Source organism: Aquila chrysaetos, chromosome 2 (assembly GCF_900496995.4).
Source record: "Aquila chrysaetos chrysaetos chromosome 2, bAquChr1.4, whole genome shotgun sequence".
NCBI classification, from domain to species: Eukaryota; Metazoa; Chordata; class Aves; order Accipitriformes; family Accipitridae; genus Aquila; species Aquila chrysaetos.
Window position 1 is genome coordinate 41,709,588 of NC_044005.1, and position 18,742 is coordinate 41,728,329.

General features: G+C 39.0%; 1 protein-coding gene across 3 annotated transcripts; it reads right to left on the reverse strand.

The window, feature by feature from the left end:
* Positions 1–579: 579 nt before the first annotated feature.
* Positions 580–18,738, reverse strand: LOC115349941 (photoreceptor outer segment membrane glycoprotein 2). 3 transcript variants are annotated; one of them, XM_030034853.2, is made up of 4 exons: positions 18,636–18,738; positions 8,781–9,449; positions 4,008–4,254; positions 580–2,529 (listed from the first exon to the last, which is right to left on the reverse strand). In XM_030034853.2, exons 2-4 carry the CDS (start codon positions 9,359–9,361, stop codon positions 2,263–2,265), a joined length of 1,095 nt encoding a protein of 364 aa, XP_029890713.1. In that variant the 5' UTR covers positions 9,362–9,449; positions 18,636–18,738; the 3' UTR covers positions 580–2,262. The 3 variants fall into 3 exon arrangements, with proteins under 3 accessions (XP_029890713.1, XP_029890695.1, XP_029890703.1); XM_030034835.1 differs by lacking the exon at positions 18,636–18,738 and adding an exon at positions 14,079–14,281; XM_030034843.2 differs by lacking the exon at positions 18,636–18,738 and adding an exon at positions 14,143–14,257.
* Between the last annotated feature and the right edge of the window lie 4 nt (positions 18,739–18,742).

Below are 18,742 nucleotides of genomic sequence, written 5' to 3' on the forward strand. Positions count from 1 at the left end.
CTGCTCACTGCTGTTGAGCCTGCTGTCGACCAGCACCCTCAGATATATTCATATCAAAGATTTTCTTAGTATTTTTATGGATAGTTCTGTGAAAATGTTCTCAGTGCTCAGAAACAGTCAAAAGGGCAAGCAATGATAGGAATTCTTAGGAAAAGGACAAAAGACCTATTCACTTCATTCTGTCTTCAGCTCTACACAGTGTTGTTCATTTAAAAATAATAAATGGAAAAGAGTGATGAAAATTTTCAAAGGTGTGAAACAACTTCCATAGAAGAAAAGGTTAAATAAAACTTCTTCAACTTGCAAAGATAGGACCAAGAGGGAATATAATAGAGGATTGTAAAATTGAGAATGACATGGAGGGAATAAATAAGGAATGACCATCAGCTACATCTTATGGCAAGAATTAGGGGATACCAGATTAAGTTGTCAGGGAGTCAACAAGCAAAGAGAAGCAGTTTTTCAAACAATGCAGAATTGAATTGTGAGAAATTAAAATCTGAGGCTCATTGTCATGTTCTGGATATCAAAAACATGAATGGGTTTTAAAAAAACACCATGCAAATTCATAGAAAAAAATAATGTCCACTGAGATTTAATAAAACACAGTGATACAAATACCCTCATTGTCATACCAAGTCCCAAACTGCTGGAAGGTGGGAGGCTTTGTCAGGGAAAGAACTATTTTCTAATGGTCTTGCCTCTTATGTGCCTTTTGCAAAACATCTGCTACAGGCTACTATTGCAGACAGACCCCCATCTGTCCATTTTTATTTTTAACATACTGAAGTATAGGCCTAAAATTTTAAGCAGTGAAGCAATTGCATTTGAAATTATGATCATGTATATAGCCTGCTTGAATTACAGTACAGTTTTTTACATCACACACTTTATTTACAATATATTCTTACAGTATAATTCTTGCTTATTCTAGTGTTATAGAAAACAACATTGTTTAGACAGGTAAAGGAATTTTTACTGTTACTTTCACACAACTTCAAAAGCAGGAATAGTTCTGCTTTGAATATCCCAGTGATAGAACTTCCTTTTACTTGATTATACACAAAGAATGCACAAGCCGTCCAATGTTACATTCAAACAGTGTATTATTCACAACAATAACGAGTAAAATATTTTACTTGGTCTTTTATCCTCTATTCTGTATTGGTATGTTTTTCCTGCTTACTATTAATGATGAATTACAGTCATAGGGCATCCTGTAACTACAAGTATCTTGGGTGTCAAAGGCTTTCACTCCATGCATTGGCAAAGCTCCTGAGTGCTGTACTAGGAACGTGATGGGAGATCTGTCCGTCTATCTTTGCATTCATTGGTTCCAAATAATCCCTTGTCTTCCAGCCCCTGGATCTATGTAAGTACTTTTGAAATTAGGAGCTTTTAAACATCTAGGATCATCAGTATTTGTTTTATGGGAAATATCTGCTTGTTTTTAAACTTGTGCTATCACATGCTACTTGGAATTTTAAATATCCCGGCATGAGCTGCCAATTAGTTTTCTTGAGCCGAGAACTCCTTTCAGCAGTAGCCATTGATTTTCAGGGAGGTATGGCAGCTGGTTTTCTCTAAACTATGGAGGGGTATAAATGAAGAGATACTTGAGACTATTTTGGAAAAAAAAAATACCCAAAACCATTATGCTTTCATTGCCTTCAACTCAATTTCACCTAGGTAGTAGGTTCTTTTAGAAGGGCTGCAATATATGTATAATTGGGCTAAAATTTCCCCTATCCTAACTTGGACTAACAGAGTTTTCATTTCACAGTTTTTGCCTTTTTTAAAGCATCTTTTTATCTGGTGTAGTAATTTCTTTTGGGATTTCCCTGCTGCTGGGATTTCTATAGATGTAATGACAGTAATGACAAACTTCGTTGGTACATAGTAGACCAATCTGTATATTAGTAGGTGTAGACCCATTCTATCTGGAACGTTTGCTTGTGCATAATGATTATTCTGATGTATTCAGACCATGACAGAAGTATGTAAGCAAGGGAGAGAAGTGGGGAAAGTTCCAAAAGTTTCTTTTGTGCAGTGTTGAAAATCAGGGATTTCACAGGAATGAGTAAAAATACATCCAGCCAAAGAAGTATCAGCATTTTTGGAGCTGTCACCAGTCTGTGGTTAGTTCAATTGTCTTATTAGTTTTCCTACCTTTTTTTTTTCCCCACCAGTGAAAAACCTGGTACCTGTAAGACTATAATATGTCAAAGCTACACTTGTGATGTCATTTCTTCAAAGCCTTGCCTAGCTAGCTGCTGGGATAGATTTTGTTGTAACATTGGTTTTGCCACAGTTTGTGTTTTGAACGTCAATGTTGGGGTCGTTCATGCCTGAGACAGTGGAGATCTGGTTGGCTTTGCCGAGGTTCTTAATGATACTGATGTTGTATTTGGCAGTTTCCACAAAGCTGTTTTCTAGTAACCAGCCGTCTGACTCGCCCTCCAAATCTCCTAGCAGAAGGACATTCTTCATTGCTGTTTGTAGGTACCGGACACCAATAAGTACAGAGAGCTGTAAGAAACAGTTAATGGTTAAACAGAGGGTGTAAATTGCAACCTCAATCCTACCACTAAGTCAGCTTTCTGACTTGCGTATTTACAGGCCTAATAGTTAATATTGAGTAAAGCAGACAAATTCTTTATCCCAGCAACATATCTAACCACTCTCCCAATTAATTACATTTTTTAGAAAGAAAAATACCAGGCAGAGATTGATTGACTCTCTCTCCATTCTTCAGGTAGCATTCCCACTTGCATGTTATTAGCACATAAATACCTAGAATTACTCGGGAACACTACAGCCTCAGAGACTACAACTAACTGATGTAGAATGGATGATCAATTAATGGAACCATCAGTCACTAGGAAAAAAAATTTAAATTGTAGTCTGTTAATTTCTGTGGATTTTTTTTCCACTGACCTTGATTAAATTGGTATTTCCTCGAAGGAGTCTTATCATTTATATGTAAGCTGTATGTGTCCTACATGCCAATGCATTAAAATTAAGAAGGATGGCTGATAGTAGAGGCTCAAGTATAAGTTTAGGAGAAAGCCCCACTTTCATAGTTCTGTTGGATTGAGATCAGCGTGCCCAGCTTGTCAATATTTAAGGCAGCACAGAGAGCCAGCTCACAGCTTTTTCATGTGCTGCCAAAGGCCTGTTGTTTCTGGCACCACCACCCCATCTAGCACTGTTTGAAGACTGTTGTGAACTATTTTAATTATAGTGCTAATATTTATGCAGTAGAGCAATAATCAGAAAACTAAAACTTAATAAAAAGGGAAGAAAACCATATTTTAGCCTATGCCACTGGGGGGTCCTTTACCTGTGGATGACAACGTCCAGACAACTTTCTTTACAGGTGCCAGCAGAAAGACTGCATCTTTGCAGGTATATATGCTTGCCTCTGATACGCTTATTTTGATTGCATAATAAGGAGTCTAATCTACATTTAAAAAGCTATGCCATGTTTGCAAGTACTGTCCATATGGTGAAGCTATGTAATGTAAAAAGGAGGCTTTGAGATATTAATACTTGTGTTCAATTTTTACTATAAATGAAATTAATGTATTCAGCCAAAGGCCTGCTCACATTTTGTATATTCTTTGTTAAAACTGACTTAAAACAATCCTCAGACCTTCTCACCTAATTTCCTTGCAGTTGTGTCACTGCATGTGTCATCCTCTATCTGATCCCATAAATGCTTCAGGGAAGGGAACGTGCCATAGTCTATTGAAAAAGCTCTGTAAATATATGGAATTATATACATCATTTCTAATAGTTCTCATCTTCAATGAGATTTGCTTCTGCTCTGGGGACTTTGAGAAAGTTGCCGGTACTGAAGGAAGTCCTGCAACATTCTTGAAGTGCTTGTGGACTTTATGTTGGTTACCGAGGCACTTCTTGAGTGTTACGCTGTAGTTGTTTCCCATCCCAGAGAGCAGGAAGACTCTGACTCATCTGACACAGACCATTTTAATGAGACTTACCTCAAACAACCAAATAAGCAATGCTGCGATGCCAATAGATCTCATAATAGCTGTGTAGTAATCCAGCAGGGCCTCTCTGCACCCCTTCACCCAGATATTGAGTTCCTCTGTCAGAAAATCGTAGTTGTAGTGAGCACTGTTGTTTGTCAGCTGGTACTGGATACAGGGCCGCGGGGAGCTTGGGTTGCAGCAGCTGAAGGGTACTCCATCCACCAAGAACTTTCCATCAACGTTGCTCTTTAGACGGCTGCAACAGGACAGGAAGTTTGGGCGTTACAAATCTGGTATCAGCAGCAGATACTGTCTGTGATTTTTATAAAAGGATATAATGCAAGTCTGCTGCGATGTAGGCCTCTCCAATGTAACAAAAGGAAAATGGGAATGTATTTCCAACTGGAAAACTTGCTTACTGCAGGAAAACTAAATTTTTCATTTGCTGTATTTCTTAAGTGTGGTATCAGCACACTATCTCACGTGGTTCTTGGTACTGTGTGTGTAAGACGTGGATTCAGTGTTCACAGAGATGTTGCCTTTTCAGGTATCTTTGTGCTGAAAATACTAAAGACAATTTCTGCACTTGTTTATCTTGGTGGAACTCTAATGGAAGTTATGCCCTAGAAATCTTGTGTTTCACTGCTTCTGGACTGATTTTCACCACAAGCATTCCTTAACAGAGAACCTAATACAAGAGCAACTTTGCATGCCACAGGAACCACTGGAAATGGTCCGCTGGCATTTCATCATTGTACCCATGTGCAGTGGCTGGTTCGGCACATGTTTTGAGACTAATTCACAAGGGAGTTTCTATTTCTTGGAACCATAATTTTTGTAACTTTTCAAACTGTTTGTATTTATTGCTAAAAATTATTCCTTGTCCTCCCCTATAAGATCAGGAGAAAAAGAAGCAGGAAAAGAAATGGGGAGAAAAAAAGTCATGGGATGGAAAGAGAACACAGTCTCAGATTAATCAAGAGTTTCTGGAACGGTTAAATGAATCCCTGACATCCATTTTCCTTGTATTACCTGCTCTTTAGCTAGTGCGTCCTTGTGAGGACTTCTGTCTCCAGGCAGGCTCTTCAGAGAAATAGATTTTCCAGAAACTGGAGAGTATATAAGATGTTGAGAGATGCTCTCACACTTTGGGGAAGTAGCCTCTAAGCATGTATCTATTCTCATGCTCATTGCAAAAGGCTTATTTCCTAAGACAGCCCCATGGGTGAGAACCATGGCCTGTTTTAATGAAGCCCATGCCCTTTAGCCTTTGTTAGGGAGCCAGAATACATGAAATACAACTTCCGCTTAGATATCCAGCTTTCACTGTTTGCTAATTGTAGAATTTTTAATATTTTGCAAAACTTATCCTCATTTATTAATGTTTACAAATCATATTTTCCTGTTCCACTACAGATGATCTAAATTAAAGGGAAGGAAGTTATCACAAGAAGCTTATCAGATGAACAGAAGAAGCAGAAACTCTGTGGTTCAGTGTTCTTCCAGCATTTGGGGACTAAATGTATCCTTCCAAATGAATATAAGCTGCTAGGAAGCTCAGTATTTGTGGCCGTACTGGGATGGCAGAATCATTGCTTTCATTTTAATGCTGTGGGCCTGCTAAATACAACTTCCTTCCTTTTTTTCCTTCCTTTTTTTTTTCTTTATTTTTTTTGGCTGCTGGTGGTGGTGTGTTTTGTTTTGTTTAACATTCTGTCAAAAATATCTTCCTCAAAGATCTTTCCAAGTAAGTCAGGAAGTTCATCTGCCATTTCCCACCTAGGAGTGGGTTAGGCATGAATTCCTCTCTGTTTTAAAGTCTAGCTCTTCACCTTGTGGCCATCATATTCCTGGTAATGGCAACAGAATGAAACCAATGCAAAAGAACCCAAATAGTCCACTGAAACCAGACTTAAGTGTGCAAGCAGTGTAATGGGCATAGGCAAAACAACTCACTGGGAGAGAAACAAGGAAGGGAGCAGAGAGGTACCAAACGGAAGGCTCGAATGTGGAAGGAGAAAAGAAACCTCAGAGAGGGAGGAGAGGCAGGCTGGCACATTGTGAAAGGGAAGCATTTACTGGGGCCAGCAAAACGCCCTGTATGTTTCAGGGATATGACCCAAATATAGTACAGCATTTAAAGTGGTTAAAATACAATCTCTTAAACTAGGTCTTAAGCTTTTCTTTTGATCCCAAGCATCAATTTAATTTTTTTTTTTTCTTCCTGCCACATGTTATAAAGAGGAATCTTCTTTCTACTGCCAACAATAGCAGTTTCCAGACTTGGGTTATGTCTCCCTGCCATCGTGTTTTCTCTACTAATGGCAAATTAAAGAATGACGTTATCTTGGTACTGTTAGAAGGGAAGACCTCTGTAACAGAGCTGAGGGAGTGAGACATTCACTGCTATTTGTTGTTGCAATTCACAGTTGTTATGGTATTGTAAAGCAAAACTTGCTTTTGAGACTATAAAAAGATGATTTCTACCCAACCAAAGCAATGATAGGATCGTACCGCTGTAACCTGCTTCATCCTCCTACAGTTCCCATTGATTCTCTCCATTTCTTGTCACATTGTGGTGTTGGCAATGGAGATATAGAAGAGAGGGGAGGGAAGAGGATTATGAAGGAAGGTGAGAAGTTCAGTTTTGCAAAGTTTACATGTGAGTTGACAATATGTCAGTTCTCACCTGCTTTGCTTCTTAATTTACCATGTACTAATCGACATACAGTACAAGATGAAACCAAGATAAATATTTGGTGCCTTCTCCATCCTTTCTGAACATTACCAGCTGGACTTTGCTTCCAATGATTTCATATCAAATGTTTCACTACCAGATTTTTGGAAATCATATTATGATTTGGTTATACAGCACCAACTTGGATTCTAGCAATCAAGATGGAATTATCCAATTTCTATACAGTAAAAGAAATTCTGCAATGTAATTACTTCCCTCACACACATTTCACGGGCATCTTCTGCCTATGTGGGGCAAAAATTAACTGACTGTGCATTTCAAAATAATGGCAGAGCACAGGCAACCCTGCAGAGAAAAGGGAGTTTAGCAAAGACACTTTTTTACCGTGGGTAAAACATTACTGCTTCTGCATGTCTCACAGAAAGAAAAGGCAGTATAGTTTACTTTTGTCCTCACAATAAGGTAGTACTCTTAAGTTCCTGTGGACCATCTTTGTTGTCGTGTGACTCTCCAGTGTAGAACCAGGATTTAAAACACCTCTTGGGTCAGTCTGCTTTGTGTCACTGTTGCTTTCCAGCTTCTCTCTTGAGAACACTTGTTCTAAAGCTTGCTTTACTTCCACAGCCAACTGCCTTACCGCCGTGGTTTAACCCCAGGCAGCAACTAAGCCCCACACAGCCACTCGCTCACTCCCCCTGCGTCGGGATGGGGGAGAGAACTCATGGGCTGAGATAAAGACAGTTTAATAGGTAAAGGAAAAGCTGTGCACGCAAGCAAAGCAAGACAAGGAATTCATTCAGCACTTCCCATCGGCAGGCAGGTGTTCAGCCATCTCCAGGAAAGCAGGGCTCCATCACGCCTAACAGTTACTTGGGAAGACGAACGCTATAACTCCGAACATCCTCCCCTTCCTTCTTCTTCCCCCAGCTTTATATGCTGAGCATGACGTCCTATGGTCTGGAATATCCCTTTGGTCAGCTGGGGTCAGCTGTCCCATCTGTGTCCCCTCCAAATTTCTTGTGCCTCCCCAGCCTACTCACTGGTGGGGTGGGGTGAGAAGCAGAAAAGGCCTTGGCTCTGTGTAAGCGCTGCTCAGCAATAACGAAAACATCTCTGCATCATCAACACTGTTTCCAGCACAAATCCAAAACATAGCCCCATACCAGCTACTATGAAGAAAATAACTCTATCCCACCCAAAACCAGCACACTTACACATGTTGATGCCCTCATGTCTGTATTCTCCTAGGTCCTGTCCTCTGGTATATTTGCAGCTCTGCATATATGCTTTGCTACAACGGCAGTTTTAAGTTGCAAATTCTGTGAAAATGAGATCTTTGGCCTCCCTTCCTCCTCTGGCTTTATTGTCACTGATTTTGAGTTCAACAAAACAGAACACTTGACAAATGCCTGTCAAGCTTTTTGTTTGTCTTTCCCAGGAACATATAGCTACTACACTCTCATGAGTGAAGACTTCTTCTCAGCTTTAGAAGAATTGCTACATATTGGATTGTCTACTTCTTAAATTTTTTTATTGTTATGCTATTGTCTGTAAGAATTGCCAGACTCCTCCTTTTGAGCATATAATTTCACAGTTGCTACATCATGGGAAGCACCACCACCACCACAAAAAAATTCAATGGTTTTTCTCCTCCTTTTTTTTATGCAGTGTGCATGGTGTTGGAAGTTTCTCACATGTGAACATACAGATTTGAACCTGGGTTTGCAAAGTCGTAATATCCTGAAGGAGAAAGATCTTTCAGTGTTTAGGATTGACTGTGCAATGTATTGATAGTACCCTCCTTTTTTTCTTTCCATTATCAGCTTGCTATAATTGAAATTTTGAGGTAGCTAATTCACTGTATTAAAAAAGGAAAGAGACATCTTTGCTTTGCTTAGCGTCCCTAAAAAGTTAGCAAAAGGCAACTTTTGATTGTGCACGTAGTTAGCATATTTTGTGAGTAATGTGGTCACTCTACAGTTTTGAGATTAAGAGACAAAGGTCCAGTAAAAGCTAGTATCTACTTTGCCTTCTTGAATGAGTTTTTCTCCTAGAATTTTTTGTTATGACTAGTAAATACTTACTCCAGAACTTCCTTGGAAGCCATATTCAGATAACGAGCAGATACCCACTGAATTTCAAACCAGTCTCTAAAGCCATTGTTTCCACAGCATTTGAATCCAATTTGTAACATATCCACTGTTTTCTTTAAGAAACATCGTCCAGGTATGTCCGTGTCCTTATAGAACTTAATAGCATCCCTCAGTCCCAGATAGAGAGACTCTTCCAGCTCGTTCCTCATGGTATAGCACATGAGAGCACCCACCAGGATGCAAAAGGTAAAACAGAAGGTACATACGATGTATGGGAGCATAACTAGTTTCCATCGAGAGAACTTGCTGGCATCTGAGCAGTCATAGCAGATTTTGCCACCCAGAAAGTTGATGATACATGCTATGACCCCTACAGAGAGCAGCATGTTGGGGACAGAGTTAACGTCCCCTTTTGCCATCACTTCATTGCGCTTCTTGATCTCTATTTTCAGAAAGAGGCCAAGACTGAAGAGAATGATCCCGCTCACTACAGAAACCCAGTTGAGGATCCATAAGATCTGAGCCAATTTGTCCCTCTTAGTTTTGGTGAATTTTACTCTGAGGACAGCCATAGTCAGATCAGCGTTAGGAAAAGAAGCGTAGGTCAAGAAAAGCTCGTAAGCTGATTAGGAGCATGTATCCAAGGCATGCAGTAGAAATCTGAAGAAGAGAGAGAGAGATTACTGTCTGTTTGACTAGATATTTATAGAGACTACAGAAAACTTCCTGTACAGCCTCACGCACTCTGAGTCCTGCCAAGCGAGTGCCCCAGTCAAATTTATTGCTTAAATTTCATACGCTGTGACTTACTTTAAAAAAACAAAAAAAATAATTCTAAGGACTGACTAGAGCAATTAAAAACAAGTGAACAGTAGAACCAATGAACGATGGCTTCCTATGGATTTTTGTCAAAAGCAATTGTCTGTGCAGGTTTTCTGATGTCTAAAGGTGAGCTGATCTGCTGTCTTTCCCTCCAGAAGACTCATGGTGCCTTTCCCTTCTACTTGTTGCCTGTATTTTCTTGATTCTAGGAATTTATAATTCTTAGATTACTGTGGTCGTGGTCAGATTTGCATTCAAAAGTTGAACAAGCAGGGCAACAAAAATATACAAAAACCAGAAATATACAGCATAATCACATAAGCCTTTTTTCCATATGGAAAAAAAAGTGAAAATAGTACCAGAAACACAGTATCTATGGGTATTTTTAGACATTTCATCGATTACGTGCTGTAAAATATGATTTTGCTAGCAAAAAGCATTTTATTCCAACACTTAAACTACTACAATATGATCACTCTGGCAAAAACTGCAGGGGGAACTGACTGTGGTTATCCACAGACACAAAATGTTCAACAAATAGTTAAACTATCAATATTATCAAAATTGTATTAACTTTTAAGTGCTGTGACCTGAATATATTACTGGTGAACAAACCATCCTCCACCACTTTCTTCCACTTGATCTGGCATAAAAGCACTTCCATTTTTATGTGAAGTAACGTATCACCCCACAAAAAAAAGCAGAACATCTTCACACCTTAAGAAAAAAAATCAGCAGTTTAAGATGCTCTATTTCTTTCTCTACCTGATTGCCCTTCCTTTCTTTCTGAAAGTTCTTATTAAAAACCAGGTATTGGAATAGCCCATTTAATCCTTAGGGAATCACCGTTACTATCTTAATCTCTGCTTCTGTAGGTAAAGTTGCTTGTTCTTTCCCTTTGTCCTGAGAACAGTGACAATCACACCATATTCCAACCCTCCTACCACCTGTAGAGCAGTTTTCTTTCTGAGTCCCCATATTGCAGTCAGAATCTTAAACTTTGTTCCTGGTTGCACTTTCTGCAATAACTTTGATTTCTTCACCACCCAATGGAACTGCTTCCATTCTCCCGTCTGAAGAAGACTCTGCAGCCCAAGGAACACCATACATAATATTTTTTTGAAGGGGAACCATTTGAAAAATGACAGGAAACTACTCATGTGTTTATTAATTTATACCTTGTATATTTTATTAGCTTTTTTTGGATACACCTACTCTTATGTTATTAACAGTCCTTTAATAACTTTCCCATGTGATATACAGACTCGTATTTTTCTCTCCAAAGATCACCACAATGGGCATTCAGAGACACTCCCCCCCCCTCCCCTGAGTTTCAAATCTGATATTTCAGAGTGTCACAGCTGAAGGAAGACTTCTGTGTTTCAAGGTCTGTCATCTTTTCCCCAGCTATTAGTGGATCTAAGAAAAGATACCATCTTTCCCAGCACTTTTAACCTTGCTCCTCTGCAACACTACTAATTTCTCCTTTGCACCTCTCCAGTTATATCACAATCACAGGCAGAAAGCAGCTAATAACATCCAAGATCTAAAACCTGTTAGAGCTGGAGACAATGCGTTTTCAGTGTATGTGATGTGGATGCAGAACTACGCTGTAAGTACCTCATGATCAAACCATGAACTGTTACCCTTCTTCAGTGCTTCCGACACTTTATGATTGCCCTTCCTCAACATGTGCAAGATATATGGAGGAGTTCTTTCCTTCCTCCCCAGAAAACCTGGTCTCAGCATGGTCTTGTACTAATTCAGTAATTTTCATTAGAGTGATTTTGTACTATACAACTATGTATTTATATGATTATACAGTCATCTAATTCCACTAATACAAGGGCATTTATAAACAGTAAAACATAATCCTGTAAATTTGGGGAAATAGACAAGTATAAGCAGCATTATTCTTATATAATATTTTTTTAAGCTAGTGGACTCTACTACTTAACTTCACCTAAATAAAACTGTTATCAGCTAAAACACCATGAAAACCATCTGCAGATAAGCTGTACAGAAGTAGGGCTACACCTACCCACTAGAGGATCCACAGCTGTAATGAAGCTTAACACTGGGTAAGCAGATAGTTGTAGAGTACAGTTTAAAAAAGTAATGGTATCCCTGTGTCTTCATCTGTATACGTCGGAAGGAATCAATTCTATTTGTACAGGCGAGGAATACATTGTTCCATTCATATTAGGAAATGGTTAGATATCTTCACACATTTGAATATTAAAACATTTTAATGCCTGTCAGATCTAATTCATTCACGTTGCATTGATTTTTTCCTGCATTTACAGAGGAAACTAATTCCCCTCAAAACTATTCATCTCTGTACATCTTTTGTACAATACACAGAATAGTGTGCAAAATGCACAGTATTTTTTCTTACCAGTCTTACTTCCAAAGGTGTTGAAGCCAGCAGCTCTCTGAGTTTAAAAACAGGGTCCTAGTTTTAATGATTGTTAAGGCTGATTACCAGTTATGGTTGAATATTGATTGTGATCATATTGTGATAATCATATCAATTATCATGATGAAATACTGATTATTGATGGATATCTCTGTACAAACAAGTCCAGAAAACAGTCATTTATAAAGTGACAACACTTCCTTCACACTATTCTTCTACAGTATCCTTCAGACCTCATTTGTAAGGGTCATGCTCTGCAAGCACAGAATTAAGCCTCCATATGAATTCAGCTGACAGCCTGTCTGCTAAGCCTGAAGACAGTATCTTTGCTTCACCAGTTAAGCAGTTCATGACTTGAACTTAAATAGCTGTGGATGGCTGCTACAAATAGGTTTATTTGCCCCCAATACTTAGGTCTCAGAGCTCACAATAGGGAGAATCTGTTGTGAAATTTCCTAGCTGCTAATATGCAGTTCACGTTCAATGGCCAGGGTATAGGAACACATCACTCACTGTTCATTTCTATGAAATGCATGTATGTATTTGCAAAATGCCTCTAAATTGTTGGGCACGCATATAGTTACAGTGTCACTGAGAACACCCTACTTGCCAAACATCTTTTGTAACATTTGAACAAAAGTTGTATTAAAATTCATCTACTCAAGAGGCATTGTTGATTTTGGAAGATGTAAATTTGAGACTTTCTGTCATATTCTAGCCATAAAGAAAATGAAGCTGAATACCATAAGCTGGGATACATTCAATCTCATGTAGCTATTCTGATATAGCTCCCTCCCCCGTTTTCAGATGTCTAGAGTTAAAAAAAAGAAAAAATCATGTGCAAGAGCAACTCTCCTAGTAAGTCCTTGCCTCCAGTAACTCTCATGGTATTTCCAGCTTCCTTGGTGCAATTTTAGTATTGTTCTAAGACCAGATTTAATGGAATATTCACATTCATCTAACAGAAGTACCCACGCCACATCCTCCAGTCATATAAGATCTGCTATTTCATATGAGCCATACTGCCAGAGGAAACGGGGGGGAATGACTGGTTGTTGTAGTGCAGTGACCACTCGCTGACTGACCCTGGCTGCCACTGATATACCTGGGATTGCACAGAAGATCTTTGGGACAACTGTGCTTCCCGTGAAACTTTGAATGCATTGAGTCTGGGACAGAGGAACACCTTACCTATTCTGTTCCTGTGTTCCCAGCTTCCACATGGATATTTCTCTTGAGATTATTTTGTCTTGTGCTAATTGAATTTTGTAGATGTACTGTAACATTATCCTTTCCCGAACTGATCAATGAAGTATTGAATATATTTATTAGCATAAGATGTATTGCAACACGCATATTGCTGTTTAGTAGCATTTTTTGACTACCATGAAGAAAGTTCTTCCAGCTGAAAGAACTGAAGTGTAGTTACGAACTAAAAGTGTAATTGTCTTGCTCTGCAATATGTATCTGTTCTTCTCCAAGTTATATTTGGCAGTGGGCTACTGTAAAACCACAAATGCTCCTAGTAGTGCAGCGGAACGAACACCTCTAACAAAGTTCTTAGAAACAGACCTCACCATTGCACATGAGCCACTCCAGAGTTATGAAGCATATACACACAGACATCTTTTCCCCAGCTATGGGAGAGCAAGCTGGATTTTATGCTATAGAGGGAGAAATACTTCTTTCAACAGAAGAATTCCAATAACTGTGGAAATCTCTCCCATATTATCGATACTGTTCTCAAGCTTTCCCTGTCTAACTCACTTCAAACACAGCTTCCATCAGCATATGGTAGCTTTTTGCTTCCAAGATGCCACCTACCTGTTCCTTTGCTATCAAAATCCCCTAACTACACAGAACAAGACATAGCACAGCTATTTATTTGTTTATAACATTTACTTACTAGATGCAAATTGTCCAAAGAAATTTGGATTGCAATTTTGTCACAAACAAGCCACATCTTATCTTCCCAGTTTCACTAAAATCTGCTGTTTTAGCTAAACACACATTCCTATCTGTGACTTATTGTAAAAGAAACCACTAACCTGCTTCAGAGCGCTGAACACAGTCTTGAAACTGGTAACTTGCTGAGTGCAGGGGAGAAAATACCTGGATCAGGCATCCTGAGGAAGACTGAAGTACTGATTTCTGATGTCTGTGTAGTTCTTCTGTCTTTACACTGACTCACCAATGGAGATGGAGAAAAAGACTTCAACTCTCCTGCCCGCGCTAATCTCTCTTTCATCTCTAATCGTAGCTAAGAGATTTATTTCAAGGTTCTTATGCCACCAGGTTAAATCCTGCAAAACAGGCCAGTTAACTGAGTGTGAACTAAGATCTCACTGGCAAAAAGGAATTTATAGTAACTTCTTTTACCTTTTTACCCCCCAGAAGTTTGGGTTAGTAAGCAACAGAGACTGTTCTTCAGTACCTGCTAATGTCTTCATTAGTTCTTTATTTGTTATTACCAATAAATATGGGTCCAAGAGAGAGAAGAATGAGGATAATGAAACTTTGTACTTTTGTGGGAAGGGAAAAATCTATCTTAGGCAATCGTCATTTACATTCACTATTATGTGCCTTACACATCATTCCGTATTTTGTTGCTTTGGATGGAATTGTCTGTCCTCTGTGTATTGACTGTGACTGCGTCCAAGAAAGGAATTCAAGTAACCAAAAGCAACTGGATCATCCTGTATGACTCACAGTAGATTCTGGTTTGGGAAGCTTTCCAGGTTCAAGAACAATCTAGTAGAAACCTCTGTCCTAGACTCTTAAAAGCTTTATCCCAAGCCAGAAGCAAAAGCATCTTGCCCTTTGGCATTTCTGAGCCCAGCAAGTAGCAATCTGTGGGACGGACGTGGCTGGGTTGACCTGGCAACAGTAGTGGCAACAAGCTGAGTCTGCAGCACTGCTGGGTCAAGTTCCTGGTGATGTTAGTACCAGAATTGAATCACTAAGCAGGACCAGGTTTGGTCTATAGGGTCCATAATACATCAGCACAGCAGAGAGTTCAGTGAGCACACATGACTGGCTGCAGGGGACCCTGCACCAGGGATTGTACTGCATATGAATATTCTCAGAAGCATAAACTGTCCTTTCCCAGCTAATGATGAACAATAAACCGATACCGTGATATTACTGTGATTCTAACTCAGTATTCTGTGAATACGCCTGCTCACCTTTTTTATGGTCTCGTAAACCATGCTGTCTTTGCTTTCATAAAGATAGACAGTCCTCTGCATGCATCAGTATTATCACACTTACTATCAGAGAAAGGTGGAAGATCAATTATCAGCGCAACTCAGTCTATCAAAGTCTTGAGTAAAGCAGAGACTAGAATATCTAACTACAATATTCTAAGAAGAAAAAACAACTAAGACTTGTTCACTCGCCAGAAGTAATTTCATACATTACTGCATGGAAGAGGGAGGCTCATAATTGCCAGTGTCACTCTGTGGCTCCACAGGGTGAAAAACCCCAAGGACATGTCCCAACAGTACGAAGTCATACAGTGAAATTCTCTCCCTTTTCAGTTTTTCTGATACAATCAAACTCATAAATGATGTTTATGCTGAAAGCTCCATCCAACAATGCATCGTCTAGTACCGTATCGCAAACTTATACAGAGCTGCTTCCTTGACATGTGTGGGGTCTCTGGAGCCATACAGGCTCAATGTGCACTTCAGAAAAATAGAATTACTGTACCTTCACCTTTTTAAAGAAAATACCTGAAGTAAGGCTCCCAGCTTTCTGTCTAGCTTATGTGCTGATGTACAGCACATCCAGGAAGCTTCAGTTCAAGAGCATATGTGATGCATCTGGGACCTTTTGGACCTAGCGCATATGGACCACACAAATGCTTGTGTGTGATCAAATATACCCCAACTGCATTGCATTAGTCCTATACACATGGATCATTCATGCTTTGTACTTGCTGTACTTGTGCAGACTGCAAGGATCTGTTAGATCAGTTGGATCTGTTCAAATGTGTACATTTGTGTATGGATCAGCTCAGCAGAGCGTATATTCAACAGGTGTAATATATTCCTTGTGGACAGCACAAGCACACAAACGCACATATTTGCCTGGGATTTTTGAGCTATTGCTCTGGCTGGGATATGATACATTAGAAATCCTGGACAAATGTCTAAGTCCTTTTCTATGCCCAGAAAACGTTCACACATGAAAACCCCCTAAATCTGTGGAAGTCCAAACATATGTTATCCCTGAGTATTAGAAAATGTTATTGCCTCAGCTGATACCTACTAGTAGAAAAATGCACGTCCCCTGTTACTGCTTTGCAATATAAGCCTAGTACTTGCATGCATGAAAGAAAGCAAGCAGAAGATGGCAGTGCTGCCGTATGTAGGTTTTTTCTACAATGCGAACTAAGAAGCTTTCTTTTATTTGTGTTAGAGAGATTAGAGGTCTGTAACACAGCTAGCAGAAGCTCAGGAATGCATCGTTGTAAGAAAGAACTTAAATCTAATCTTAATGCAATTAGAGGTCAATGCTACCTGTATTTTTTGTTCCATCCCATATTGGGAAATGGTTCAGCTACAAAGTTAATATTAAAAGCTGAATTATCCAGAAATTAGGTTTTATGGCCATCTATAACTAACCATGATGCACTTTCTTACAGACCTGCTGCGAAGCCTGGACACCAAGACCGTAATGATGGAGTAGCATTTTGTAACTCAGCAGAAGTGGTTGTACATGTGGGTCTGCCATCAATTATCACCCATTGGTGTAGGAAGAAAACTCACACTTTCCTGCTAACAGTGGAGATGATTGCTGTGGCTTTGGATCTGAAAGATGTAAATTTAATAAATGTTTGGCCAATTACTTATCTGTTTAGTACCATTCATATGAAAGTCCACAAGCAGGGACAGATGTGTTATGAATTAGCCTAATTAAATAGCTAGTTGGGAAGACTCATGCTGCAAAATTTAATTTTACAGCTAGTTTCAAAAAATTAATGTTTTATTTTTATATTTGGTTGGCTTTCCATTTTATCTTGTATTTAATGCAAATGATAACTAATGATAAGAGATTTTGGAGTAATGGACTAAAACTAGAGGCACTCAGTAAGTCTGACACAAGCAGGTACTATACAACCTTTCTTCAACATGGCAATGCTTCAGAGGGAGGGTCCATATTCAGGAAGAGATTCTCACCGATATGTGTTAACGGGGAGAGGGTATGAAAAAGGGAATTCAGACCATCTGCTTTTTTTGGCTTGTGTAAATTTGTGAACCACATGGTAGATAGATACTGAGAGGCGTAAGTTACTAGGCAAACAGAAGCAATTGGGTGTTTGCAGAATATTCATCTCTCAACTACATTTTTGAACTTTTAGGAAGGAAGTATAGTGGTATCTAGATGATCATGTTTTAGTTAGATGAAAATACCTAAGTTAAATACCAACATTTGAAGTTCTTATGGAATTGCAGAGTTGGCAGAGGGAATGTCAAAACTCAAAGGCAAGAGGTAATAGGGATAGACAGTAATTTAAAAGAACCCAGTTTGTACATTAGAATGCCACAAAGCTTACTGCAAACTAAATCAATTATATGTTTTTACAACTACAGCTATACACTGTACTACAGTTGTACCAGAAGAGCTGCTGTACTATGTCCCATGCAAAATACAAATACTGTAACTGTAGCTCATTTAATTGCCTGAAGAATGAATCAGAAAAAGAAGTATTATAATTTTCATTTTTCAGATGTTAAAGGTTATAAGAATATGGATGCTGGAGCCAGTCTCAGGCAAAAAGGAAATTATTGTTGACTTGCATGAACTGCACTGCACATGTACTGCTAGTCTTCAGGGCTCCTGTATATTCTGGGAAATGTCATGCAGGTACCTATCAAGCGGGCTCTGATTTCAATCCATAGGAGCTGTACTGTCCACAACCTCTGAGTCATCCACTCCTGACTCATGGTGAGTCATTACAAGTGGAAAACTAAGGCACAGAAATAGTGTATTCATCTTAAAATCAGACGAGCAGTCTATAGTAAAGCTGGAAAGTGAACGCATATTTTAAATTGGTTGGTAACCTAAAACTTCCATCTTGGCTGTAACTTTTTTCTGAAGACTAGAATCCATTTTTACAACCTTATTCATAATTAGACCATGCAACAATCTTGCTCTTCAGCTTCATACCTTATTCACTATGGATTGTATCATCCCAAGGCAGTCATCAGGAAGCTTTTTGCAGAATGGAATTATACACATATTATGAGGGCTCCCAACAAAATTCCTGTTACATAATAAGGTAAAATTTCCTTCTTCTATTCCGTATCTCATAGCATCAATACTTTGGTGCACTATACTGCCATTTGACCCTTCTTCGCCTAGCAAAGTAGTCAGACATACGCTCTTACAATTCTCCTCGAAGAGACCTCCTACACTAATTAGGAAGTCTCCCTGTTCTCACCTTATTATAAACCTGATGTTGATGCTGTTTATTCACTCTCTAGATACCATTTGAACTGAACAATATTACTCAGGACATCTTGTAGGGAATCTGAGATACACTTTTAGAAAGACACGAGAGTTACGAAAAAAAAAAAGAAAAAGAAAAAGATAGTCACAAAGTTTATGAAGCTGTCAAATAGACAAAAACGAGCACCTAGACACAGTGCCCTTAGAGGTCTTCTGAAAAAGATCCAAGATTCCTCTGTCCCTTCAGTGGTGACTT